This window comes from Muntiacus reevesi, chromosome 10 (assembly GCF_963930625.1).
Source record: "Muntiacus reevesi chromosome 10, mMunRee1.1, whole genome shotgun sequence".
Taxonomy (NCBI): Eukaryota; Metazoa; Chordata; class Mammalia; order Artiodactyla; family Cervidae; genus Muntiacus; species Muntiacus reevesi.
Genome location: NC_089258.1, coordinates 4,423,621 through 4,445,763, shown reverse-complemented (window position 1 = coordinate 4,445,763; position 22,143 = coordinate 4,423,621). Strand labels below are relative to the sequence as shown.

The 22,143-nt window shown below is 36.0% G+C and overlaps 1 protein-coding gene across 1 annotated transcript in view; it reads right to left on the bottom strand.

Annotated features, from left to right (window-relative positions):
* Positions 1-21,800, bottom strand: part of ADAM7 (ADAM metallopeptidase domain 7) — a 66,439-nt gene extending 44,639 nt beyond the window's left edge. Inside the window, exons 1-10 of the mRNA XM_065947536.1 lie at positions 21,749-21,800; positions 20,187-20,290; positions 18,225-18,301; positions 14,648-14,726; positions 13,021-13,097; positions 11,601-11,793; positions 9,754-9,807; positions 8,498-8,569; positions 5,172-5,341; positions 975-1,059 (exon numbers count right to left, since the gene is read on the bottom strand). Coding sequence (XP_065803608.1) covers positions 975-1,059; positions 5,172-5,341; positions 8,498-8,569; positions 9,754-9,807; positions 11,601-11,793; positions 13,021-13,097; positions 14,648-14,726; positions 18,225-18,301; positions 20,187-20,290; positions 21,749-21,800 — 963 coding nt within the window. The remainder of the gene's footprint in view (positions 1-974; positions 1,060-5,171; positions 5,342-8,497; positions 8,570-9,753; positions 9,808-11,600; positions 11,794-13,020; positions 13,098-14,647; positions 14,727-18,224; positions 18,302-20,186; positions 20,291-21,748) is intronic.
* Positions 21,801-22,143: the final 343 nt, after the last annotated feature.

Genomic DNA, 22,143 nt, shown 5'->3' with positions numbered 1-22,143 from the left:
GGATGGGTTATAATGTCATAATTGGAGTGCACAGCCTATATTAGATTAATTTGACTCTATTATACAAAATTTTATTTCTGAAATACCATAGGCAAAATTATAATCATAAAAAAAATGGGAATAAAAAATCAGGTAGTCATCTTAGTAAGTACTAGCTTTTAAGTTCAAGGTCTTACAAGACTGTCTTGAGCATAGCAACAACTAGGTAAAGACACTACAGGAAATCAACTTTGATATTTTAAAGCTTATCTTAGGGTTACTTGGACAGAATTTACTGGAAGCCTAGTGACCTGGGAAGGGATTGGGTAAACAAGTGATGTTGGCAGTTTGTAGTTTGTAGGCTTGCTAAAATGGAATGGTAAGGCCATCTAGATATGATACTTGAAGTGGTTTATACATTTTCTGAATAAAAGCAATTATGTTCACTTGCTAAACCAACCATCAAGTTTTATATACATCACATGTCCTTATAAATAACTGTATGTAATAGGCAAAAGAGCTTTCCTGGTCTTTGTATGTTAATTCATATATTAACATAAATACTGAATACTCTTTTCATATGTAAGAACCTTTCAGTAGGCTCATACCATTAATAGGATTTTGACAGAAAGTTGCTGCTGAAATCTTCAGATTTCATACTTGACTTTGTAAAAAACTAGAAGTATATACCAAAATTCTATCAGTGTGATTATTTTTATCATGCTAGAGAAGGTTTCAAAGGCAGGAAGAATCGTCCAAAATCCAATGTTCTTTTAAATTCTGAAAAGCACTGGTTTATCTTCATTATGTATGTATAGTTTTTATAATACATTTCCCATTTAAAAAAGAAACAAGACAGCTTCATCATGACATATTTTGATGGGAATGCATGATAAGATGCATACGTGGTTCCTTCCATTAGAACACAGAAAATTACAGTAGTTTAAGGTAAACTTTCTAATTAAGTAATGTAACGTAAATAAAGCACAGCCCACCTTAACAACGCTGGAGGAATAATAGGGCAGGCACATCCCCCCTGGGTAGGAAGTTCCATGCGCTGGTGCGTAGAGCCACTTTCCACTGTGAACAAGATACAAATAAACCCGGAGTTCAATCAACACAAAGACTGAAGTGAAGTGAACACCCCGGTGCTAGGACCCTGGCACATGAAAAGTGCCTTTTCTTTTTCCTGGAGTTCTGGAATGGAGGATGACCTTAGTTGATATCAAACTCATTTTAAACCTGTGGCATTTTAGAGGCATTGAGAAAGTCAATGTAATCTTGAAATTAAATCATAAAAATGCCCTTTCCAAAAAAAAATAATAATAAGGTAAGAGTCCATTTGACTTAACTTTAGTTTGCCCTGCACTCAACTTTGGATAAGGTCACTTTAAAAGACCTAAATATTTCAAAGGGTTCAGAGGGGAAAATGCAGCATAGTGAACGGACTCAACACCATGATTAGTTTGCTGTGATTAAAAATTAAAACAAAATTAATCAGCCATAGAAACTCATAGAGAATTTGATAACTATTATCAGATATTTTAAAACACTTGTCATGTAAAAAAAGCCTATTCCTGGATTGTCTAAAAAGACAGATGTAGATGTGTATACTAAAGGGACCCAAATCTGACATGCTTTCAAGAAAAGCATTTAGAGTTTTACCACTCTGAAAAGAACTGTCATAGGTTGGAGGGTCATTCTTAGAGTATAATAAAGTGAAAGTAAAAGTCATTTAGTCATGTCCAACTGTTTGCTACGCCATGGACTATACCGTCCATGGAATTCTCCAGGCCACAACACTGGAGTGGGTAGTTGTTACCTCTCCAGGGGACCTTCCCAACCCAGGGATTGAACCCAGGTTTCCCGAATTGCAGGCAGATTCTTTACCATCTGAGCCACCAAGGAAACTCAGAGTATAATACAGAGGGTTCAAATACAAGAAAGGTTGTCAGGTCAGGTGACCACTCTCAGTTTTCAAATTTTTTCATCAAGAAGAGATGCTACTTTTCTGTCTTCACTACTGAAATATTTATCTCCCTATATTTAAAAGTCTTAGTATTTGACTATGCATCTTAGAAGAATTTAGGATTCTGATCTTTCCAGACTCTGGGAATCTTGAGAGAATATCAGCTATGGAGATGAAGCACCAGAGAAAGCACCATCTGGATTCTAACTTAGCTCATCATTACTGAAAACCAAAAGTCATAGCATGATAATGTCATATATGGTATCCAATCACTTCTAGATCTATGTGAATATAGAAGGAAGACATATAAGAAACCCAACACATAAGAAATTCCAAATATGATGCACAGTTAAACATTTAGCACTCCCCTCCCCATATTCCTATTTGTAGACATACTAATAGTGTGTGAAGCTACTGCTCAGAATAAGAGACATTTGTGGAAGTAAAAGTTTGTCTACGTAAAACAAATTAATATTTCTAGACTAACTTCTTAAGTGTTTTAAGACATACATCCATGAAATAGACAAAGGGGCTATCCTTGCTTGCTATGAAGGTCATGATGATATTTTAGCTTACCCCCCATGACTTTGGGACATAGTAGTCCAACTCTTTGTGACCCCATGGACTGTAGCCTACCAGGATCCTCCCGTCCATGGGATTTTCCAGGCAAGAGTACTGGAGTGGGTTGCCATTTCCTTCTCCAGGGTATCTTCCCAACTCAGTGATCGAACCTGGGTCTCCTGCATCATAGGCAGACGCTTTACTGTCTGAGCCAGCAGGGAAGTCCATAGTACATGAATGTGTGAAACTAAATTAGATACAGTTATTCCCCTGGAGATATGTGTTACAGCCATTGTGATACCAGAAGTGATATCTGGAGTTCTGGTTTGCTCATCAAGCTGCCAAATGACTAGACCTGAGCTCCCATTATGGCCTTGCAAGCTTTATAGTTCTGAGCTCAGACTGAAAGTAAACATTGAGATAATGCTGTTGTTATTGTTGTTCAGTCACCAAGTCGTGTCTGAGTCTTTGTGACTCCGTGGACTATAGCACGCTAGACTTCCCTGTCCTTCACTATTTCCTGGAGTTTGCTCAAACTTATGTCCTTTGAGTCAATGATGCCATCCTTTGTTGCCCCCATCTCCTTCTGTCCTCAAGTTTTCCCAGAATCAGGGTCTTTTCCAGTGAGTCAGCTCTTTGCATCAGGTGGTCAAAGTACTGGGGCTTCAGTTTCAGCATCAGTCCTTCCAACATTCAGGGTTAATTTCCTTCAGAATTGACTGGTTTGATCTTCTTTGAGTCCAAAAGACTCTCAAGAGTCTTTTCCAAGACTGCAATTCAAAAGCATCAATTCTTTGGCACTCAGCCTTCTTTATGATCCAACTCTCACATCCTTACATGACTACTGGAAAAACCATAGCTTTGACTATACACACCTTTGTTGGCAAAGTGATGTCTCTAGTTTTTAATACACTGTCTAGGTATGTCACAGCTTTCCTTCCAAGGAGGAAATGTCTTTTAATTTCATGGCTGCAGTCACCGTCCACAGGTATTTGGGAACCCAAGAAAAGAAAAACTGCTGCTGCTTTCACTTTCCCCCCTTTACTTGCCATGAAGTGATAGGATCAGATGCCATAATCTTACTTTTTGAATGTTGAGTTTTAAGCCAGCTTTTTAACTCTCCTCTTACTCCCTCATCAAGAGGTTCTTTAGTTTCTCTTCACTTTCTGCCATTAGAGTGGTATCATCTGCATATCTGGGCTTCCAGGTGGTATGAGTGGTAAAGAATCCATTTGCCAATTCAGGAGACCTGAGAGATATAGGTCCTCTCCTTGGGTCAAGAAGATCACCTCGAGGAGGGCAAGGCAACCCACTCCATTATCCTTGCCTGGAGCATCCCATGGATAGAGGAGGAGCCTGATGGGCTACCATCCACTAGGTAGCAAAGAACTGGACACAACTGAAGCAACTTAGCACACGCACACATCTGCATGTCTGAAGTTGTTGATATTTCTCCTGGAAATTTTGATTCCAGCTTGTGATTCATCCAGCCTGGCATTTGGCACGATGTACTCTGCATGTGACAGGCAGGGTGACAATGAACAGTTTTGTTGTACTCCTTCCCAATTTTGAACCAGTTGTTCAGTTGTTCTATGTAAGGTTCTGACTGTTGCTCCTTGACTCGCACACAGGTTTCGCAGGAGACAGGCAAAGTGGGCTGGTATTTCCATCTCTTTTAGAATTTTCCACAGTCTGTTGTGATCCATACAGCGTATTCAATGAAGAAGAAGTAGATGTTTTTCTGGAATTCCCTTGCTTTCTCTATGATCCAATGGGTGTTGACAATTTGATCTCTGGTTCCTCTGCCTTTTCTAAATCCAGCTTATACATCTGGAAGTTCTCTGTTCACATACTGCTAAAACCTAGCTTGAAGGATTTTGAGCATAATCTTAACAGCATGTGAAATGAGCACAACTGTTTGGTAATATGACATTCTTTGAAATTGCCTCTTTGGGATTGGAATGAAAACTGACCTTTTCCAGTCCTGTGGCCACTGCTGAGTTTTCCAAATTTACTGGCATATTGAGAGCAACACTTCAATAGCACCATCTTTTAGGATTTGAAATAGCTCAGCTGGAATTCCATCACCTCCACTAGCTTTGTTTGTAGCAATGCTTCCTAAGGCCCACTTGACTTCACACTCCAGGATGCCTGACTCTAGTTGAGTGATCACACCATCATGGTTATCTGGGTCATGAAGACCTTTTTTGTATAGTTCTTCTGTGTATTCTTGCCACCTCTTCTTAATTTCTGCTGCTTCTATTAGGTCCTTATTGTTTTCTGTCCTTTATCATGCCCATCCTTTCATGAACTGTTCCCTTGATATTTCCGATTTTCTTGAAGCAATCTCTAGAAAGTGTATCTGTGGGCTGTTTTGTAGGCCTTAGGAGAAATACTAGGATTATAGGTAGATGAAATAGGTAAAGCTGGTACCACCCTTATATAGTAGCTTTAAGGACATCAAAAGAGATGCTGAAAGACCATTATTAGGAAAAAGATCATTTACAAGGTCATTTGGAAATTTTCTATTTAACCACACATAATGTTTTATTCCTGTGATTTTATCCAAAAGTCACTGCTTTAAAAATATTTTAGTTTATTGTGTTATTTTCTTTTTAAAAATAATCCATCTAATATGCAGAAAAATAGAGCAGTTACATACCTGAGTAACATACTGTGATCAAAATGTTTCCTTTTTTTAAGGATTATTTCTTGCCAAGCTGAAAAACGCAATAAGGTAGTTTCTATGTTTGAATCTACTTCTATTTTGTCTCCATTTGTCCATATTTCAAGGCCAACTAATGTCACATGAATGTTCAAGGTTTTATAAATCTGTTCAAAGGAGAAACAATTTTTCACAATGTCAAATTGCAGAAGGATCCTTTATTGTGACTATATTTCTTTATATTAAAAAAGTAATTTTGATGTGTGAAGTACATCGTCAAATGTTCAGGTCTCATTTTATAAATAGTTGTATTGAAACAGAATGTGAGGTTGAATCATCCAGAATATTGGGTGAACTGCCATGGCCAACCAAGAAACTTGGCTAAAAATATCTGATTCTCCTTGAAATGTAATTCTGATAGGCATTGGGCTCACGATATGTCTAAAATAAATACATAAGTAAAGCTCTGAGATAATACCTGACTTGAAAACATGAATTTATGAACACTGGCACACAACAGAATGAATATTCCTTATCCATCTCTTTACTGAGGTCATGAGTTGGTTTGGTAGTAGACTAGAACATTGATATTGCATTGTCTGCAAAGGGATTTGTGCAAAAATGTTCATAACAGCTTCATTCACCGTAGCCCAGATTGGAAAATACTCAAATGAATATCAGTGGGAGAATGGGTAAACAAATTGTGATTTCCATACCCTAGAAAACTACCAAGAAATGTCAGAGAACAAACCACCAATACAGACACAGCTACATGAATGCATCTCAGGCATTGTGCTAAGCAAGGGAAGTCAGACACAGATGAAGACCCGCAGGATAATTCCATTTGCATGAAGCTCTTAGAGTAGAACTAATCTACAGTGAAATTTTTCAGAAAAGTGTGTGGAGAGCCAGCAGGTTACTCCTAGGGAAAAAGGAAATTTGTGGGAAATGGATTCTATTATGGTCATAGGAGTGTGGATCACATAAGTGGATTCATTATTCAAATTTTTATAGCTAAGACTTGTGCATTTCAAACTATTGAACTTACCACTCTCAAACCTGTAAAATAATAAAAAGAAGAAGAATGCAGACTTGCATATTTTGAAGTGTTGAATTTACCTCCCGAAACTTGCAAAAATACAATAATAATAATGCAAGTGGTGGGCATTGGCTAGTGATATTGATAAAGGGTAGAATGGTGGTAATCATTGAAATTGGATGATGAATACATAGAGGTTCATTATGCTGTTCTGCTTACTTTGTGTATGCTTAAAATTTTTCACGAATAAAAAGTTGTAGAAATTAAAAAAAAAACAACAAACAAATAATAACCTAGCTCTCATGTTTGTGCTCCGTGTTTGATTTTTGGAATTACTTTGTTGTGTAAGAAAACTTATTGGGAATTGCTCAAAGCCTCAAAGCAGATTGAAATAGTTGTAGCTCAAGCCTTCTCACTCTTATTCCCATCTGCTTTTGTAAACACAAAGTTGATAGATACTTTGATGCCAGGACAAAAAGAATTTAAGCAAATGTTATGAAGATTTTGAGACAAAGAACTATGTGTTAAATCAATTTTATATCTCAAAATAGCCAGTACAAGTCAGTTGAAAGGAGAAGTGGATAATAACTATAAACACTGAGTTAAGAACAGAAATAGAGAGGTCAACTTGATAATATTCATAGAAGGTGTAACTGATTATTAAGAAGTTTAATATTCACATCATTGCTATAACAATAACCATGTACTAATTTTTCACTTTTCTTAACCTGCATAACATGACTATATAGAATTTCATGTGCCGACACAATAATCATGACTCATGGTCATTTCATAACCATGAAGAACTATGGTTTTCATAAACTCTTTTAAAGTTAGATCTTTAGCTAAACCATGATCTCAAACCTAACTAGATGCCCATTCCTTTGTCTTTCTTGATGAGTTAGGTCCCGTGAGATTTTTTCTTAACCTGGGTTCTTTGGACTCTCTACCTTCTTGGGTGGACTTCAGGTTCATAAAATCGTAATCAAGTGCAAATGGAAACGATATTTGCCATTCTCTGGATATATTCTTTTCTAATGAGAAAATATCACTGAACTGAACTGAAAATATTTAGTACAAATTCAGCAGTGTGCAACAGTTTGGGGATGAGAACTCAAGGAGAGAGATAGATCTGTGTTATATTTGGATCCATGTTAGGGGAGTAATAAAGATAATTGCAAGAAACGGGAGAAGCAGCCCTTGAGATTCCCCCAGAGCAAAGCCACTTCTGGACTGGTGAAAACCCCTAAAAGATGGGCATCCCAGCAATGCTCAGCCTAAGAGATGGGCAGACAGAGCTGATAGTCTTCAAGCAAAGTCAGTGATCCTGTTCAGCCAGGAAAGGGGGTCAACTTGACTTAAGACAGCCAACAGAGCTTTATCAGTTTCAGAGCTGCTTCTCCTCCTGTGCCCAAGCAGAGAATCTGATTTGCAGCCCTGCTCATTGCTGAATATAGACTTCAGTCTGTCTGACCAGGGACTCTTACCGTGGAATCTTCATAGCCCATTCAACAGCCCTAGGCCCAGTAGAATTTGAACAGAGGTCAGCTCATGACTTCCCTATCTGCAGAGCAAAACTGATGGCCTCACTTAGCCCGGGAATTCAGTACCCAGTCAGGGCTGGTTCAGGTCCCCAAACATTCTAGTGAAAAACTAGAAACAGATCAGCTGGTGAATGAAAAAAATCACTGACCTAAAGGGGTGACTTCTACAGTGTCTTTTCGGGGGGCTCTCTTTATCCTAGTAAAGGAGCTGGCTAACTCAGAAGGAATCAGTTTTTAAAACACATGTAAAATTCACAGTATTATTTATTTAAAAGAGTTCTAGTTCATTCTAAGTTAGACAAAGTAATCATTTGCTGCTTTTCATAGAAATGTTTCCCCTGATCTCTCTGTTTGAAGATGGACTATAAATTAGCATTTGAAAGCCTTTTTGCTATACAATGCAAGGTCATGGAACAGTAATTTCAAAGAATGGATTTGATTATTCATGGTGGGTAGTCAAGTCTTTGTACACTGCCTTGTAAAGTTTATGCTTAGTAACGAATGCTTGAAACTTATCTAAATATTAAATATCATTTACTTAGAAAACTTAAAACTTACAGTTGTGATTCATTTGTTGCTTTGATTTTTTTTCCAATGGAATTTTGTTAATTAGCTGCCTTGGTGAATTGTATTTTGGGCTATCTCAGAATCAGGATTACTACAAAAATCCAGGAGAGATCTAGCCTAAAAGTTTCTTTCATTTGTGATTTTGGCTTGATTCAAACTGTGTCAAATCTTACCATGTTAACAAAATTGACCATTCCCCAAACTCGGTTCCTCAGTCTACTGTGAGGTTGACTATTCCTGCGATACTGGAAAAATAGACATTCAATTAACATTCATTGATCATAGAAACTGAATGCAATTTCAACAACATTATTCCCATTATGGTATATTTCAAAGAAAAAAATTCATTGGCTTTCCTTCCAGTGAGCTGAGAAATCTATACAACTTATGCAGAAATATACTTTTAATATAAAATAACCAGATATAGCAGTTTCTAAAGGCAGTTTTAACTTGTCACTATTTTAAGGTGTTTCTTTATAACTCTGTTCCCTCTTCACATTACATTATATAGCATTATACTGATGTATTAAGCCAACTGATAACTGTTCTTTAAAGCAGGGGTCCCCAATCTCTGAGATCAAATGCCTGATGATCTGAGGTGGAGCTGAAGTAATAATAATAGAAATAAAGTGCCCAATAAGTGTAATGAACTTGAATGCACTTTCAGGATGCTGAAACCATCTCCCCACTTCCTGGTCCATGGAAAAATTGTCTTCCAAGATACTAATTCTTGGTGCCAACATGGGTTGGGGACTGCTGCTTTAGAATCCATATTTATAGCAAAATTTATTTAAAGCTGTATCAACCGGTATATTGCAAAAAACAACTTTCTCAGCCCTCCTGTATCCATGGTTGCCACAAACTCAGGAGCATGTAATCAAGGATCATCCTGGAGCCAGAGATATGATGGAGAAGGACAAGTAATTGTGGTCCATCCCACCTCCCTCCACTTGGGCTTCCCTGGTGGCTTAGCAGTAAAGAATCTGCTTATGATGCAGGAGACTGCCAGTAATGCAGGAGACATAGGTTCAATTCTGGGTCAAGAAGATCCCCTGGAGAAGGAAATGGCAGCACATTCCAACATTCTTGCCTGGGAACGACAGAGGAGCCTGGGGGGCTACAGTCCATGGGGTTGCAAAGAGTCAAACATGACTGAGCGATTGAGCACAAACCCACATATAGATTGTGAACATATTTTCAATTTTTTTGTAAGTTGTTCATCATTTCCCTATGTTCATAGTGGAGAGGGAGGGTTCTATTTTGACTTAGTCTGCTGTATACCCAAAGGACCATATTGTCTCTTACATATGTCCAGGGAAGCTAAAAACAGAACTTTGAACCTGGAATGAAATTTTGATGAAAATAGTACTTTCCCTTTGCTAAAACATCACAACTACAATAGAGAGCAAATGTTTAAGTGAAAACTTACCATGTTATCATCGGCAACAATGAATAGTTCAATATGCTTTTCTTTTTCCTTGCTCTGGAAATATATGGAAAATTGAATGAAATATGGTTAATATTTTTTATCTTAACATTTTAAGTTAACATTTTCAAGGTGAATAATGTTGGTATTATGTAAGGTGAAGTCCAAGAGTATATCTAATAATTCTAGAAATTTAGGTAAATAAAACCCACTATGTTATTAAAACATGTGGCTCTATTCATCAGATTTTAGTGAAACTGAAGCAACATTCCATATTTTATATTCCTTCATTTCTTTGTTTAGTCTTTCAGGTAAAATAAGAGTTATAAGTAAAGAATCATGAATACAGTTTTTAACATTTAGTTTTTTTTTTCTTTTATAAAGTAAACACTAAGTAAGTTCAAGTAAAAAAGGCTATCTATAGTTGAGAGCAGGACATATAACCAGTCAATAGGACTGACTGTATTCCTTCTACTCTTCTGTCTCCCAATCTCCCTTTGTTGAAATTCAATTCCAAGGAACCTTGTAAAACATTGCTGATTATAGATCTTTATTTTATAAAACACAGTTCCAGGAAATTCTAAGTTTTCAGCCTTCAGTATCAGGCGCTAGGTATATGCATATTCTCTTGAGTATAAACCAGAGGCATATGGTTCAACTATTTAACTAAGTTATTCTTTTCTGAGCTAATTAATCATTTTTTAATTGATTGATTTAATCAGAAAACACCTCTTAGGCATCTAGAAAGTTTCAGGCACAGTCTAAACCGTGGATATGTGAAGAAGACAAACATTCACAGATCTTAAGGCTAACACCTCGTGGGGATTTAAGATGATATGAAAAGCCTAAAACACTATCGTTGTAGTGTCATTCCACTAGAAATTCCACCTTAACAATTAGAATATTTGGTTTGATGTGAGGGAGGTAATCTGGCTTATAATCAACAACTCCTCCCCCAAAAAATGTGGCAAGAAAGACAAGGAAAGAAACGACAATATTTAGGAGCGATTTCAAGATGTAAATTTCATTCCTTCCAACCACGTTTAGCTCTAATACTATAAATCTATATATTTAGGGTTGCAGATATCCACCTTCTTTGAAATTGGTGAGACAAACTGAGATTTGCTATAGAAAATGAACACTTTCTATAAAGATAAGCTCATCACAGCACTGTTTATAAAAACCAGGACATGGAAGAAACCTAGATGCCCATCAGCAGACGAATGGATAAGGAAGCTGTGGTACATATACACCATGGAATACTACTCAGCCGTTAAAAAGAATTCATTTGAATCAGTTCTAATGAGATGGATGAAACTGGAGCCCATTATACAGAGTGAAGTAAGCCAGAAAGATAAAGAACATTACAGCATACTAACACATATATATGGAATTTAGAAAGATGGTAACGATAGCCCTATATGCAAAACAGAAAAAGAGACACAGATGTACAGAACAGATTTTTGGACTCTGTGGGAGAAGGTGAGGGTGGGATGTTTCGAGAGAACAGCATGTATATTATCTATAGTGGAACAGATCACCAGCCCAGGTGGGATGCATGAGATAAGTGCTCGGGCCTGGTGCACTGGGAAGACCCAGAGGAATCGGGTGGAGAGGGAGGTGGGAGGGGGGATTGGAATGGGGAAGAAAAAAAAAAAAAGAAAAAAGAGGTGGAAAAAAAAAGATAAGAACAACAAAAAATTGACATTTCAGATTTCAAACAGTGAAGAGTCAGATTCAGGTAGCATATATACTGCATTCATTGGACTTATAATCTCTCTCTTGAGATGAGAAGGAAAATAAGAAGCATTTGACATGGGATAAAAGTGATTTAAAAATAAAGCACTCACTTCCATTTTGGAATCTTCCAGGGATTTAGTATTATCCTTTGGAACAGTTGTCCTGGTAAAGTTGAGCTCTGTACAAGAATAATTGACAGGCTGCTGCATCAGGGGGTCATATCTGAACACCAAATGTTCTCCCTCATCTGAATATTTCACTGGTTCAATGAGGTATCTTTGATCTCTCACCCTGAAGAACCCCCTGTGGAAATTAGGAATGCAAAGTCTATTTAAAAATCTCTCTCATTTTACTGCTACATTACTAGTATAGTATTTCTCCGTTCCACTTTGTGGAGTTTGCCTTTTTAAGAAAGGGAAACATACTTTAAAGCAATTATCCTCCAGTTAAAATAAATAAATTTTAAAAAATAAGAAAGGGAAACAGTGGAGTCAAGGCCTCCTGTCAGCAGGTAGCCAGGTATCCTGAGTGAATAAGAGGTGATATACTGATGAGATGATCGGATGGCATCACTGACTCAACGGACATGAGTTTGAGCAAACCCTTGAAGACACTGAAGGACAGGGAAGCCTGGTATGCTATAGTCCATGGGGTCACAAAGAGTCAGACATGACTTGGAGACTGAGCAACAAGAGGTGATACGGCATGTGACTCTTTGCTAAGAGATAGCTCATCCGAATTTCAGAAATTTGACAGCCCCATCTTTCCTCTGAAGCCTGAGTAGAGTAGCAATTCCCACTCATGGCTGAGGACCCCTGGCAAGTTTGCGTTCATGCAAAAATTTGGTGAATTTGTATGTATTAATTAAAGAGTAAATATATGAAGGTACAGACACTGCTATGTGGGAATTGTGTTGTTAAAGGGTTTTTTATTCTTGGAAATACTGAAAACTGAACACTTAAAATTCTCATAAATGAAGATACAAGTTTCTTGTTTTTCTGCTTTGCCTCCCAATATCCTCTTCCTTTGTCCTTGAGCCCAAGATCTACAAACAACTTATATAGGCTTTACTTCTGACTATTTTACTTTCCAGAGACTGGAAACACTGCCTAATTTAGCAAAAAGCTGCGAAGCATTGTGCTGTGATGTGGTAGGAATTTATAGGATTAGGAAGTAGAAGGCCCGTTTTTGGCCAGAGTTCAACCACCAGCAAAATGAATGTTCAGGAACAAATCTCCGATGTCACTATCCTGATCGGTAACATGAGAGGCCAGGCTGGATGAATCTCAGTTATCTTCCAACTCTGAATCCCTTGATCATATATTGAAAAATTGATCTTGCTTAAAGCATGTTGTATCTTTTAGTCTAAAATGAACATAAAAAATGGGCTAGACTGGATATTCATGCCAAAAATATACAGTACCTTTTTTGCCATTAATTTTTCTATATGAAGTGTCTATAAAAAATAAAAGTGAATGTCTTTGAAAATTCATAGAATAATTCATCTAAGTAGAAAGATATGGTGCATACCTCAGACCATGACATGTGCTGATGCTGACAGCAGAATCAAACTCATGTAAGATAGATCCTTGGTAAAAACAGTGATCCTAAAAGAGATGAAGAGGCTATTGACATAAATACATGTTTTGGTGTTATATAAATATTAATATCTATACATTTTATATTTATAATACATTATTTTATTTTCACAAATGACACTTATATTCATTCATTCATTGCATTCTTGTGTTGGAAGATTTTAAAGCTACTTTAGAATCCTTTTGTTTTCATTGCTTGATTATTTTATTTAAAACAGTGTATAAATTCTTCCCTGACAATTTTAACAGTCTATGAGTTGATGCTAACCTCAGAAATGTGACCCTTTTCCTTAGAAATATTACTCCTTAATCCATCTTAACATCTCTATTAAACTATCCTCCTTGTGCTATCATACATTTCCCCCTGTTGCATATGAAATCAAATCAAAGTTTTTGATGATCACAAAAATTAGGTCTCACTCTCTAACCAGGTTCCTTCATGACTTCCCTGCCTCTCTGCTTCAATCAGTTGGTATCTTTATTACTGCCTCCTTGGTGCTCCATTCATGGTGATTCCACCAGATAATTTCTCTTTCCATCAATTTCTTCTGTTCAGTTCCTATCTACGTGTGACAATTTCTATGGCCCTAGACCTCAGACCCTCACAGACTAATATCCATTCCCTTTGTAGAAGAATGTAATCCAGCTTTCTTACTATTCTATTTTGCAAAGAGTGCATGATGACTTAGATATCATAACTGATAACTGCCTTAAATAGAGGTGATATGGTTTAAAATGTATACATTTGGTAGAAGAAAATAAAGTCATCCTTGGCTAGAAGGCTGCTGTGGGCATCTTCTGGAATGGAAGATAAATATAAAAACAGAACTTGTATCCACTGAAATAATACTATAATAAATGACTATATATATATAAAATAAATGATTATACTATAATAAATGAACCAAAACTCATTTGGAGAATGAAAGAGGACTCAGTGTTGGTGGATCAGAAGGACCGGGCAAGGGGATTTGATTCACATAAGAGTCACATAGATCGAGGTTTTAAAATTGTTTCATATCTTTAAGTTTTATCCTTTAGCTTAACTACTGCTCCATCAGGGTATCTCATACTTCTTTGGTGTTCTGTTCTACCCTTCCTCCAGACTTAACACCATTTTGGGTACAGAGAAATCAATAAGATACATTAGCAATCATTGATTTGCTTGTTAGGCAGTTATCAGCCTCCTTTAGCATTCAGAGGATCATAGCCTCTATTCTAGGATCATTCAGTGATGGTAGTCAATGCAAGATTAATTTCTTTTTTTAAAATTTTATACTTACTCTATTTATTTTTCACACTCTTTGACCAGTATTAGTGGGAGGAGCGAATGAACAGTAGCGCTTAGAAGCTCTGGTGAGTTGATACAACCAAGTTAACTCTTCAGTTTTTAAAATTTTTTAAAGTTATTTATGATTATTATTTTTTAACTAACACTTTCTACAACTTTCTGATTCTGACGTAACACTTTCTGCCACTACTTGTAAAGCTAGAATAGTTTCAAAATTATGCAAGGAAATAATATTTTCAAAGAGACAGAGGAAGGTCCTGTAAGATACCGTGATCTGAGGATGCGTGGTGATTTCCTCTCCTTTTGTGGAGTAGTACGTCTCACTGTAATTTAAGGCTAAAAGCTCCCTGGAAAAGAGGACAGGGAGATGGTGAGATTCGTTTATTCTAGTAAGTGAACAGATAAAGCCTATTATGTGAGAGAGATGCCTCCAGGTTGCTTTCAGTTCTCAGCAAGATCCTCTTATGCTAAAGATAAGCAAAATCAATCCCAGTCACATGAGAAGATTCTCTACATAGATTTCAGGGTGTGGTACAGGCAGCAAAAAAAAAAAGCAAACCAGAAAAAGATCATGGCAGTTCTAAAACTGCATCATTTTGAGAAGAACCTAGGAAAAATATTATCTAAGGAAAAATCTCTTGCCTTAAGTGCCAAAATTAATGCAAAATATTTGTGATATTATATATCATATATGTATATGTGATATATATGTGTATATATGATATATATGTATATATATAGTATATATTTTATCGAAATATATACCTGTTGGGTTAATGTGCACAGGTATATATTTCGATAAAATATATACTATATATATACATATATATCAATATATACATATATGATATATAATATCACAAATATTTCGCATGCATCAAATGATACATGGACTTTAAAAGATTGCAATTTTTACATTTTATAAAAAATTATACAATATTCCCTTGTGGCTCAGCTGGTAAAGTAGGTAAAGAATCCTCCTGCAATGTGGGATACCTGGGTTCAATCCCAGGGTTGGGAAGATCCCCTGGAGAAGGGAAAGGCTACCCACTCCAATATTCTGGCCTGGAGAATTCCATGTACTACACACAGTCCATGGGGTCTCAAAGAGTCAGACACAACTGAGAGACTTTCACTTCACTTTCATACAATATTAACTGTAAATATATATTTTAATCTCTAAAACAAAAACTTTAAATTAAAGCAGATAGATATTGCTAAAAAGACAATAGATAAAGAAAAAGCCAGTAGATAAAGTAAAAAAGAAGTCAAATAATTCAAAGATCCAAAGAAGAGTAGGAAAAGGAAACCAGAGAAACAAAAACAGAGACAAACAGAAATTAAACATTAAATACAACCATATCATTCATTCATAACATTGTAATGTATCATTTATTACATTAAATATTAATGGCTTAAGCTTTCCAATTAGAAATAGTGTCAGAAGTCACTAAAAGGCAGCAACCAACCACTTGCTTTCTTACAGGAGACACATTTTAAATGTTAACGCACAGGTGGGTTGGGGAAAATGGATGAAAAACTGTACATTAGGGAAACAGTAAGCATGTGAAGACAGAGCTAAAGTGTATTTATATCAGGTAAAATACACTTCCCAGCGAGAGTGACATTTTAGAATGACATAATGAGAAAAGAGTCAGTCCACAATAAAGAAAAAACAATAATAAATATGTATGAATCTAACTGCTAAGCTTCAGAATACATGAAGCGATTATTTTAAAAATTCAAAGGATAAACAATTCCAAATCATAATTGAATGTTTTAATACTCATCCCTTGGCAATTGACAGAACACATAAAAGAGTAATGTAAGTAAAAATAAAAGATGTAAATAATTCTATCAGTCTAGAACTCTTCATCCAGTAACTGAAAAATATTTTTTTTTCCCCAAGGGCATATGGTATGTTTAACAAATTAGAACATAGGTTTGTCTATAAAACAAATTGCAATAAAATTTTATTAAAAAAATGATATCATACAAATCTTGACAAAGGTTATACCATAAACTACCAGATATTGGTATCAAATAAATAACACACTCTTAAGTAATCCATGAGTCAAAGAAGAAATCTCAAAAGAAATTAGAAAATATTTTGAATGAAATGATAATAAAAATAAAACATGTCAAGGTTTTTTAGATGCATCTAAATTAATACTTGGAGGAAATATGAAGGTTTTAAATATTTTAAATACCTATGACAGAAAAGATGAAATGTTTCTATAAAAAGAGAAAAGTAAACCCTAGACAAGTAGAAAAATTAAATAATAAAGATAATAGATGGATTCAGTGAAATAAATAGAAAAGAGCAATAATGAACAAATCCAAATTTTGGCTATTTGAAAAGATGAGCTAATTGATAAACCTCTTCAGAATTGTCAAGAGAAAAGGATGGAGAACTCAGATTACCAGCATTAGAAGTTATAAAAGTGTTATCAGATACTATAGACATTAAAAGAATAATAAGAGAATATTATAAAAAACACTTTATACCAAAAATTTGACATCTTACACAAATGTATGTTTTCCTTGTGAATTAGAATTTAAAACTGATACAAAGTGAAGGAAAAAATTTGAATAACTCTAACCCTTCTGAATAAAATTGAATTTGTAATAATAAAACCACCCCCCCCCTCCACACACACAAATCTTCAAGGCACAGGTAGTTTCATTCAACAATTCCATCAAGCATTCTAAAACTAACATCTTTTGGGAAATATAGAAAGTGAGAATACTTCCTAACTCATTTTTGAGGCCAACATAATGTTAATATAAAAATGTGACAAACATCACAAAAATGTAGAAATGCTTAATAATATGCATCATTAACATGGTTTCAAAAACCTTTAACAAAGTCTAAGTGAACTGAATACAGCAAAGAGGGTTTTATCACAAGGATGCAGGTATGGTTTAACATTCAAATATCAATCAGTGTGAATTACCATGTGGACATTTCAGTGGATGCAGAGGTTAACACTTTCAGAACTTTTAGGGACTAAAAGAGAACTTTAAGGAAAGGCACATAGAAATTTCTCAATAAATGTTAGCTTCCTTCCATCCTGAGGATGTTAGAATATGCAGATTTTGAACAAGTTATCAATATAAGTATGCTATTAGGTTCATATTTCTGTACATTTGTCCAGTGGGAGACTCAAAGTGAAAGGAGATTTTGTTGTTGTTTATTTATTTACTTAATTTTTTTAGCTAATAGGCCAGAGTCTCAATTCTTCAGTGGAGTTATCCTATATTTTACTCAACATCTGAGAGTTCTTCATGATTTCAATGTTTGATGCTGGGAGGAAGAGCTATTGTGCCTAGGACCAACAGAAAAGAAAGAAGTGGAAATTCAACAAAAATAGCAGCAACAGTTGTGAAGAGAGCTAATGAAGAAAGTTTAATGCATTAGAATTATTTAAGGTACACAAAATAACTTGATAAACTAAATTCTTCCCATCCCTTAGAGCCCACTCCAGCAGAACTCTATTTGATGTCTATTTTCAATAATTTAGAAGTCACTTTAAAAAAATATAGTTTTCAAGCTTCTTTTGTTTCACTGCTTCACAAAGCATTAATGTATGAGCTCTTACAGTGAGCATACTCCAGGTGCCCCAGATAGGAAGTAATTTAGGAACAGGAGAGCAGTGTACATAATTGTTGTTAAATGTTATTAAATTGTTGAAATGATACAAGCTTATTTTAGAAAAGTAAGAATTCAGATTACATATACATAAGAAGGGCTTAAGGAATTCACTTTACCAGAAGTTTTTTATGAAAACTAGGATACTATAGACCAGTACATCTATAAGGTATTGAACTATCATAGAACTTACCTTGATTTTACAAGGTGCATTATTAAGATTTTTCTATTTAGGTTTAGTTGATACAACAATTCTTCTTCAAAAGCTTCCTGAAAAACAGTATCCATCATGTGACTTAATTGTGTACCCATTGAGTGTGTGTTGGTGGTGGGTAGAGGGGTAGGCAGAGGGGAAAATTACAGATCTTTCCCAGTCTACCTAGCAATCCAGAAGTCCTTTCAGGAAAAATAATAAATACTGATATAGCTGAATTTCTAGGAAAAATTTTGCTTTCAATTTATTTTTTTAAGTTATTTTTACATAGACCATTTAAAAAATCTTTATTGAATTTATTACAATATTGCTTCTGTTTTGTATTTTACTTTTTTGGTCAAGAAGCCTGTGGGATCTTAGGTCACCAACCAGGGATCCAACCAGCCTCCCCAACCCCCACATTGGAAAGTGAAGTCTTAACCACTGGACTGCCAGGGAAGTCCCCTCAAGTTATTTTTTTTAACTTTATTTTATATTGGAGTATAATTTTTAAAATTTATTTACTTTAATTGCAGGATAATTGCCAAGTTATTTTATTTTTAATTTTGGTGGACTTTTTTCCAGTTATAAAATAAAATTAAATGAAAAAATGCACACTTTCCCTACTTTTCCCTTATTCAGAAGTATACAAGTTACTATATATCCTTATAGTTTTACTCCCCTGGATCTTCTGTTTATGTCTTCTTAACAGTTGGTATACTGTCTTATACTCTACATCTTCACATAAAAATAAATCATGACCATGAGCATTTCCTGTTCTAATATATCTTCTTTTACAGTATGTATTTTTTTGAAAACTGGAATACACAAAATGAACTTATTTAATTTACATCTATATTAGAAATTTCACTTGGGATAACCACTACAGTTAGAATTTCACTATCAGCAACATAGGGGGAAAATGTAAAGCTTTTGATAAATATTACCAGATAGCTTTTAATAAAGGAAGTTCAAAATTAAAATTTCAACAGAAATTTATAGTGATTCTTGTTTCCTTGCCTTAGATATTGTTGCTAATAAAAGTCTTTTGAATAATGAAATGATAACATTGTGATAAATTGCTCTTTTTGATTACTTTTGAAATTGATATTTTCCTTTTATTTGTATATGACTTTTCTATTTATGTCCTTTTGTTGTTGTTGTTCAGTCACTAAGTCGTGTCTGACTCTTTGTGACCCCATGGACTATAGCCTGCCAGGCTCCTCTGTCCATGGGATTGTCATTTCTTCTGAGGCTCCTCTAAATTGTGATCATTTTTCAGACTTCCCTTATTTCTGATGACCTTGATGGTTTTGAAGAGTACTGGTCAAAAATACTGGTCAGGTTTTTTGTGGGATATCTCTTAGTTTAGGTTTATTTGATGTTTTTCTCATGTTTAGACTGGAGTTATGAAGAATTGATAGAAAACGACAAAATCAAGTGTCATTTTTCATAGCATCGTATCAGAAGAACATACTGTCAATATGACTTATTACTGATGTTAACCTGGACCATCTCACTGAGGCAACAGTTTTCAGCTTTCTTCACTGCAAGTTATATATTTTTTTCTTTCTTCCATATTATTCTATCTACTCTTGGGAAGGAAGTCATGAAGTACAGCCCATGCTCAAAGGTGGGGTGCTATGTTACACCTCCTGGGGAGGGGGCGTAGGATTTCTGCATCAAGTTTATGATTTCTTCTTTAAGAGAGATTTGTCTATTCTCCCTCATTAATTTCCTTGTTCAATCACTTTTTATGTAAGTATGGGCTCATGGATATCAACTGATACTTTGTGTTATGGTCCAAAACCCCTCCACCCCCTACCACCTCTACTCCACTCTCCACCCAAGCATATGCACTAACAGGAGTAAGAATCCTCAGAAAAGACAAGATACCTCACTTGTTTGCTTTCTTCATACCTGCAAAACAATGCATTTTATTTATTAAATCAAAGCCCGTACCTGTACGTCATCCTCATGAATGTGCCAAACATCTCGCTTCTGCATCAGAGGAAGCCTTTTAGGATGAACCAGTTCCTGACCCTCTACTCCAAGGATGACCTCTTCTGAAAGGGAACATAAGCGGTAGGGGGGGGGTGGGGGATATATTTGATATTAACATTCATCCATAGTAATTGGATAACAGAATTATTCTCATAGAGTTCATTTGCTCCCAATTAGCAGCCAGGTAGAAGAGCACCCCCACTTTACAAGTATGGAAATTGAGACTGATATTTCTAAGTTAGGAAAATATGGACTTTTCTTGGTGGCTCAGATGCTAAAGAATCTGCCTGCAATGTGAGAGACGCGGGTTCGATCCCTGGGTCAAGAAGATTCCCTGGAGAAGGGAATGGCTACCCACTCCGGTATTCTTGCCTGGAGAATTCCATTGGAAAGTAGGCAAACAGATTGGGGTCCTTCAGTTTCTTACATCTTTTCACTTTATTCTGCAGGTGTGACCTTTGTCTTCTCCTCCTGCCTGTCTCTGGATCCTGCCTCCTGTGGAAGCCAGTCACTCCAATAGTTTGTTTCAATGTAAATTACTGATTTTATCTCTATGGGGCATTTGTATTTGAAGTCAACTCTCATAGCTAAATATAAGACTTTCTCATGTGAAAGGGATTTTAGATCCTTTGAATCAGTGCTAAAATAATCTCTATATTACCTATCAGATTGGTAATCATCTGTCAGGTGAGTCCTGCCAACCCTAGTACAGAGTGATGTAGAGCAAAGAGCATAGGATTTTGGAATCTGTTTTTATTGGAACCAGAATTTTACTAGTTTATTAGCAGTATGACTATGAGTGGGGTTTCCCAAGTGATGCAGTGGTAAAGAATCTGCCTGCCAATGCAGGAGACACAAGAGATGTGGGTTTGATCTCTGGGTTAGGAAGATATCCTGGAGGAGGAAATGGCAACCCACTCCATTTTTCTTGCCTGGGAAATTCCAAGGACAGAGGAGCCTGGTGGGCTACAGTCCATGGGGTTGCAAAGAGCTGGACATGACTGAGCAACTGAACATACATACATGACCATGAGTAATATGTCTAATCTCCCTGATCTACAGATATTAATCTCAATTTTCTTACTGCTGAAGTGGAAACAATATAGAATTTTAAGAGTCCTAATACACAAAGTGGTTAATGGCTAACATGTCTCACTTCCAGTTCAGTCACTCAGTCATGTCCGATTCTTTGTGACTCCACGGGCTGAAGCATGCCAGGCTTCCCTGTCCATCACCAAGTCCCGGAGCTTGCTCAAACATGGTTTCTGCTGCCTTGCAGATATTCAGTAAAACCCACTCCTTCTTCCTTCTCACCATCTATCAGAGTACTTAAGAGTAATACAGCATTTTATAGAACTATTGAATCTCAAGATCAACCATAATCTAGTCCAAATTATATGCTATGTTCTCAGCAAAATCAGTGAATATCAATATTTTATCATTTACAATTTACTTGGTGACAAGAGAGATGTTTCCTCACAGCACACTCAGAAAACTATCATAAAAAGATTAAGACATACCTTTAATTTGAAAAATCAGTAAAATCATGAAACATAAACTCCCGGGAAGCATTCTGAATGATTCTGGCAAACTGGGGCACATGTGTTTGAGAAAAGACGTGCACAGTTCTTGGTCCTTGCTTCCACAGAGAGGATGAAGACCCTAGCAGACAGACAGGCAGTTTTGATCCAGCACAAGGAAGTGTTCCTTATCACGTTACACAATTCGTGAAGTGCTTTAGGCTAAAACCTGGAGGTTGGACATCATGTACTAATTAAAGGCAACCACTGAGATGGTGGTGGTGGAGGAAGTGGGCTGGATAGAGATCCCTATATTACACCTGTTATAAATATGACTCCAGATGTACTAAGTTATTTTTAAAGTGAAAACATCACATTTGTCTTGGGAAAAATTA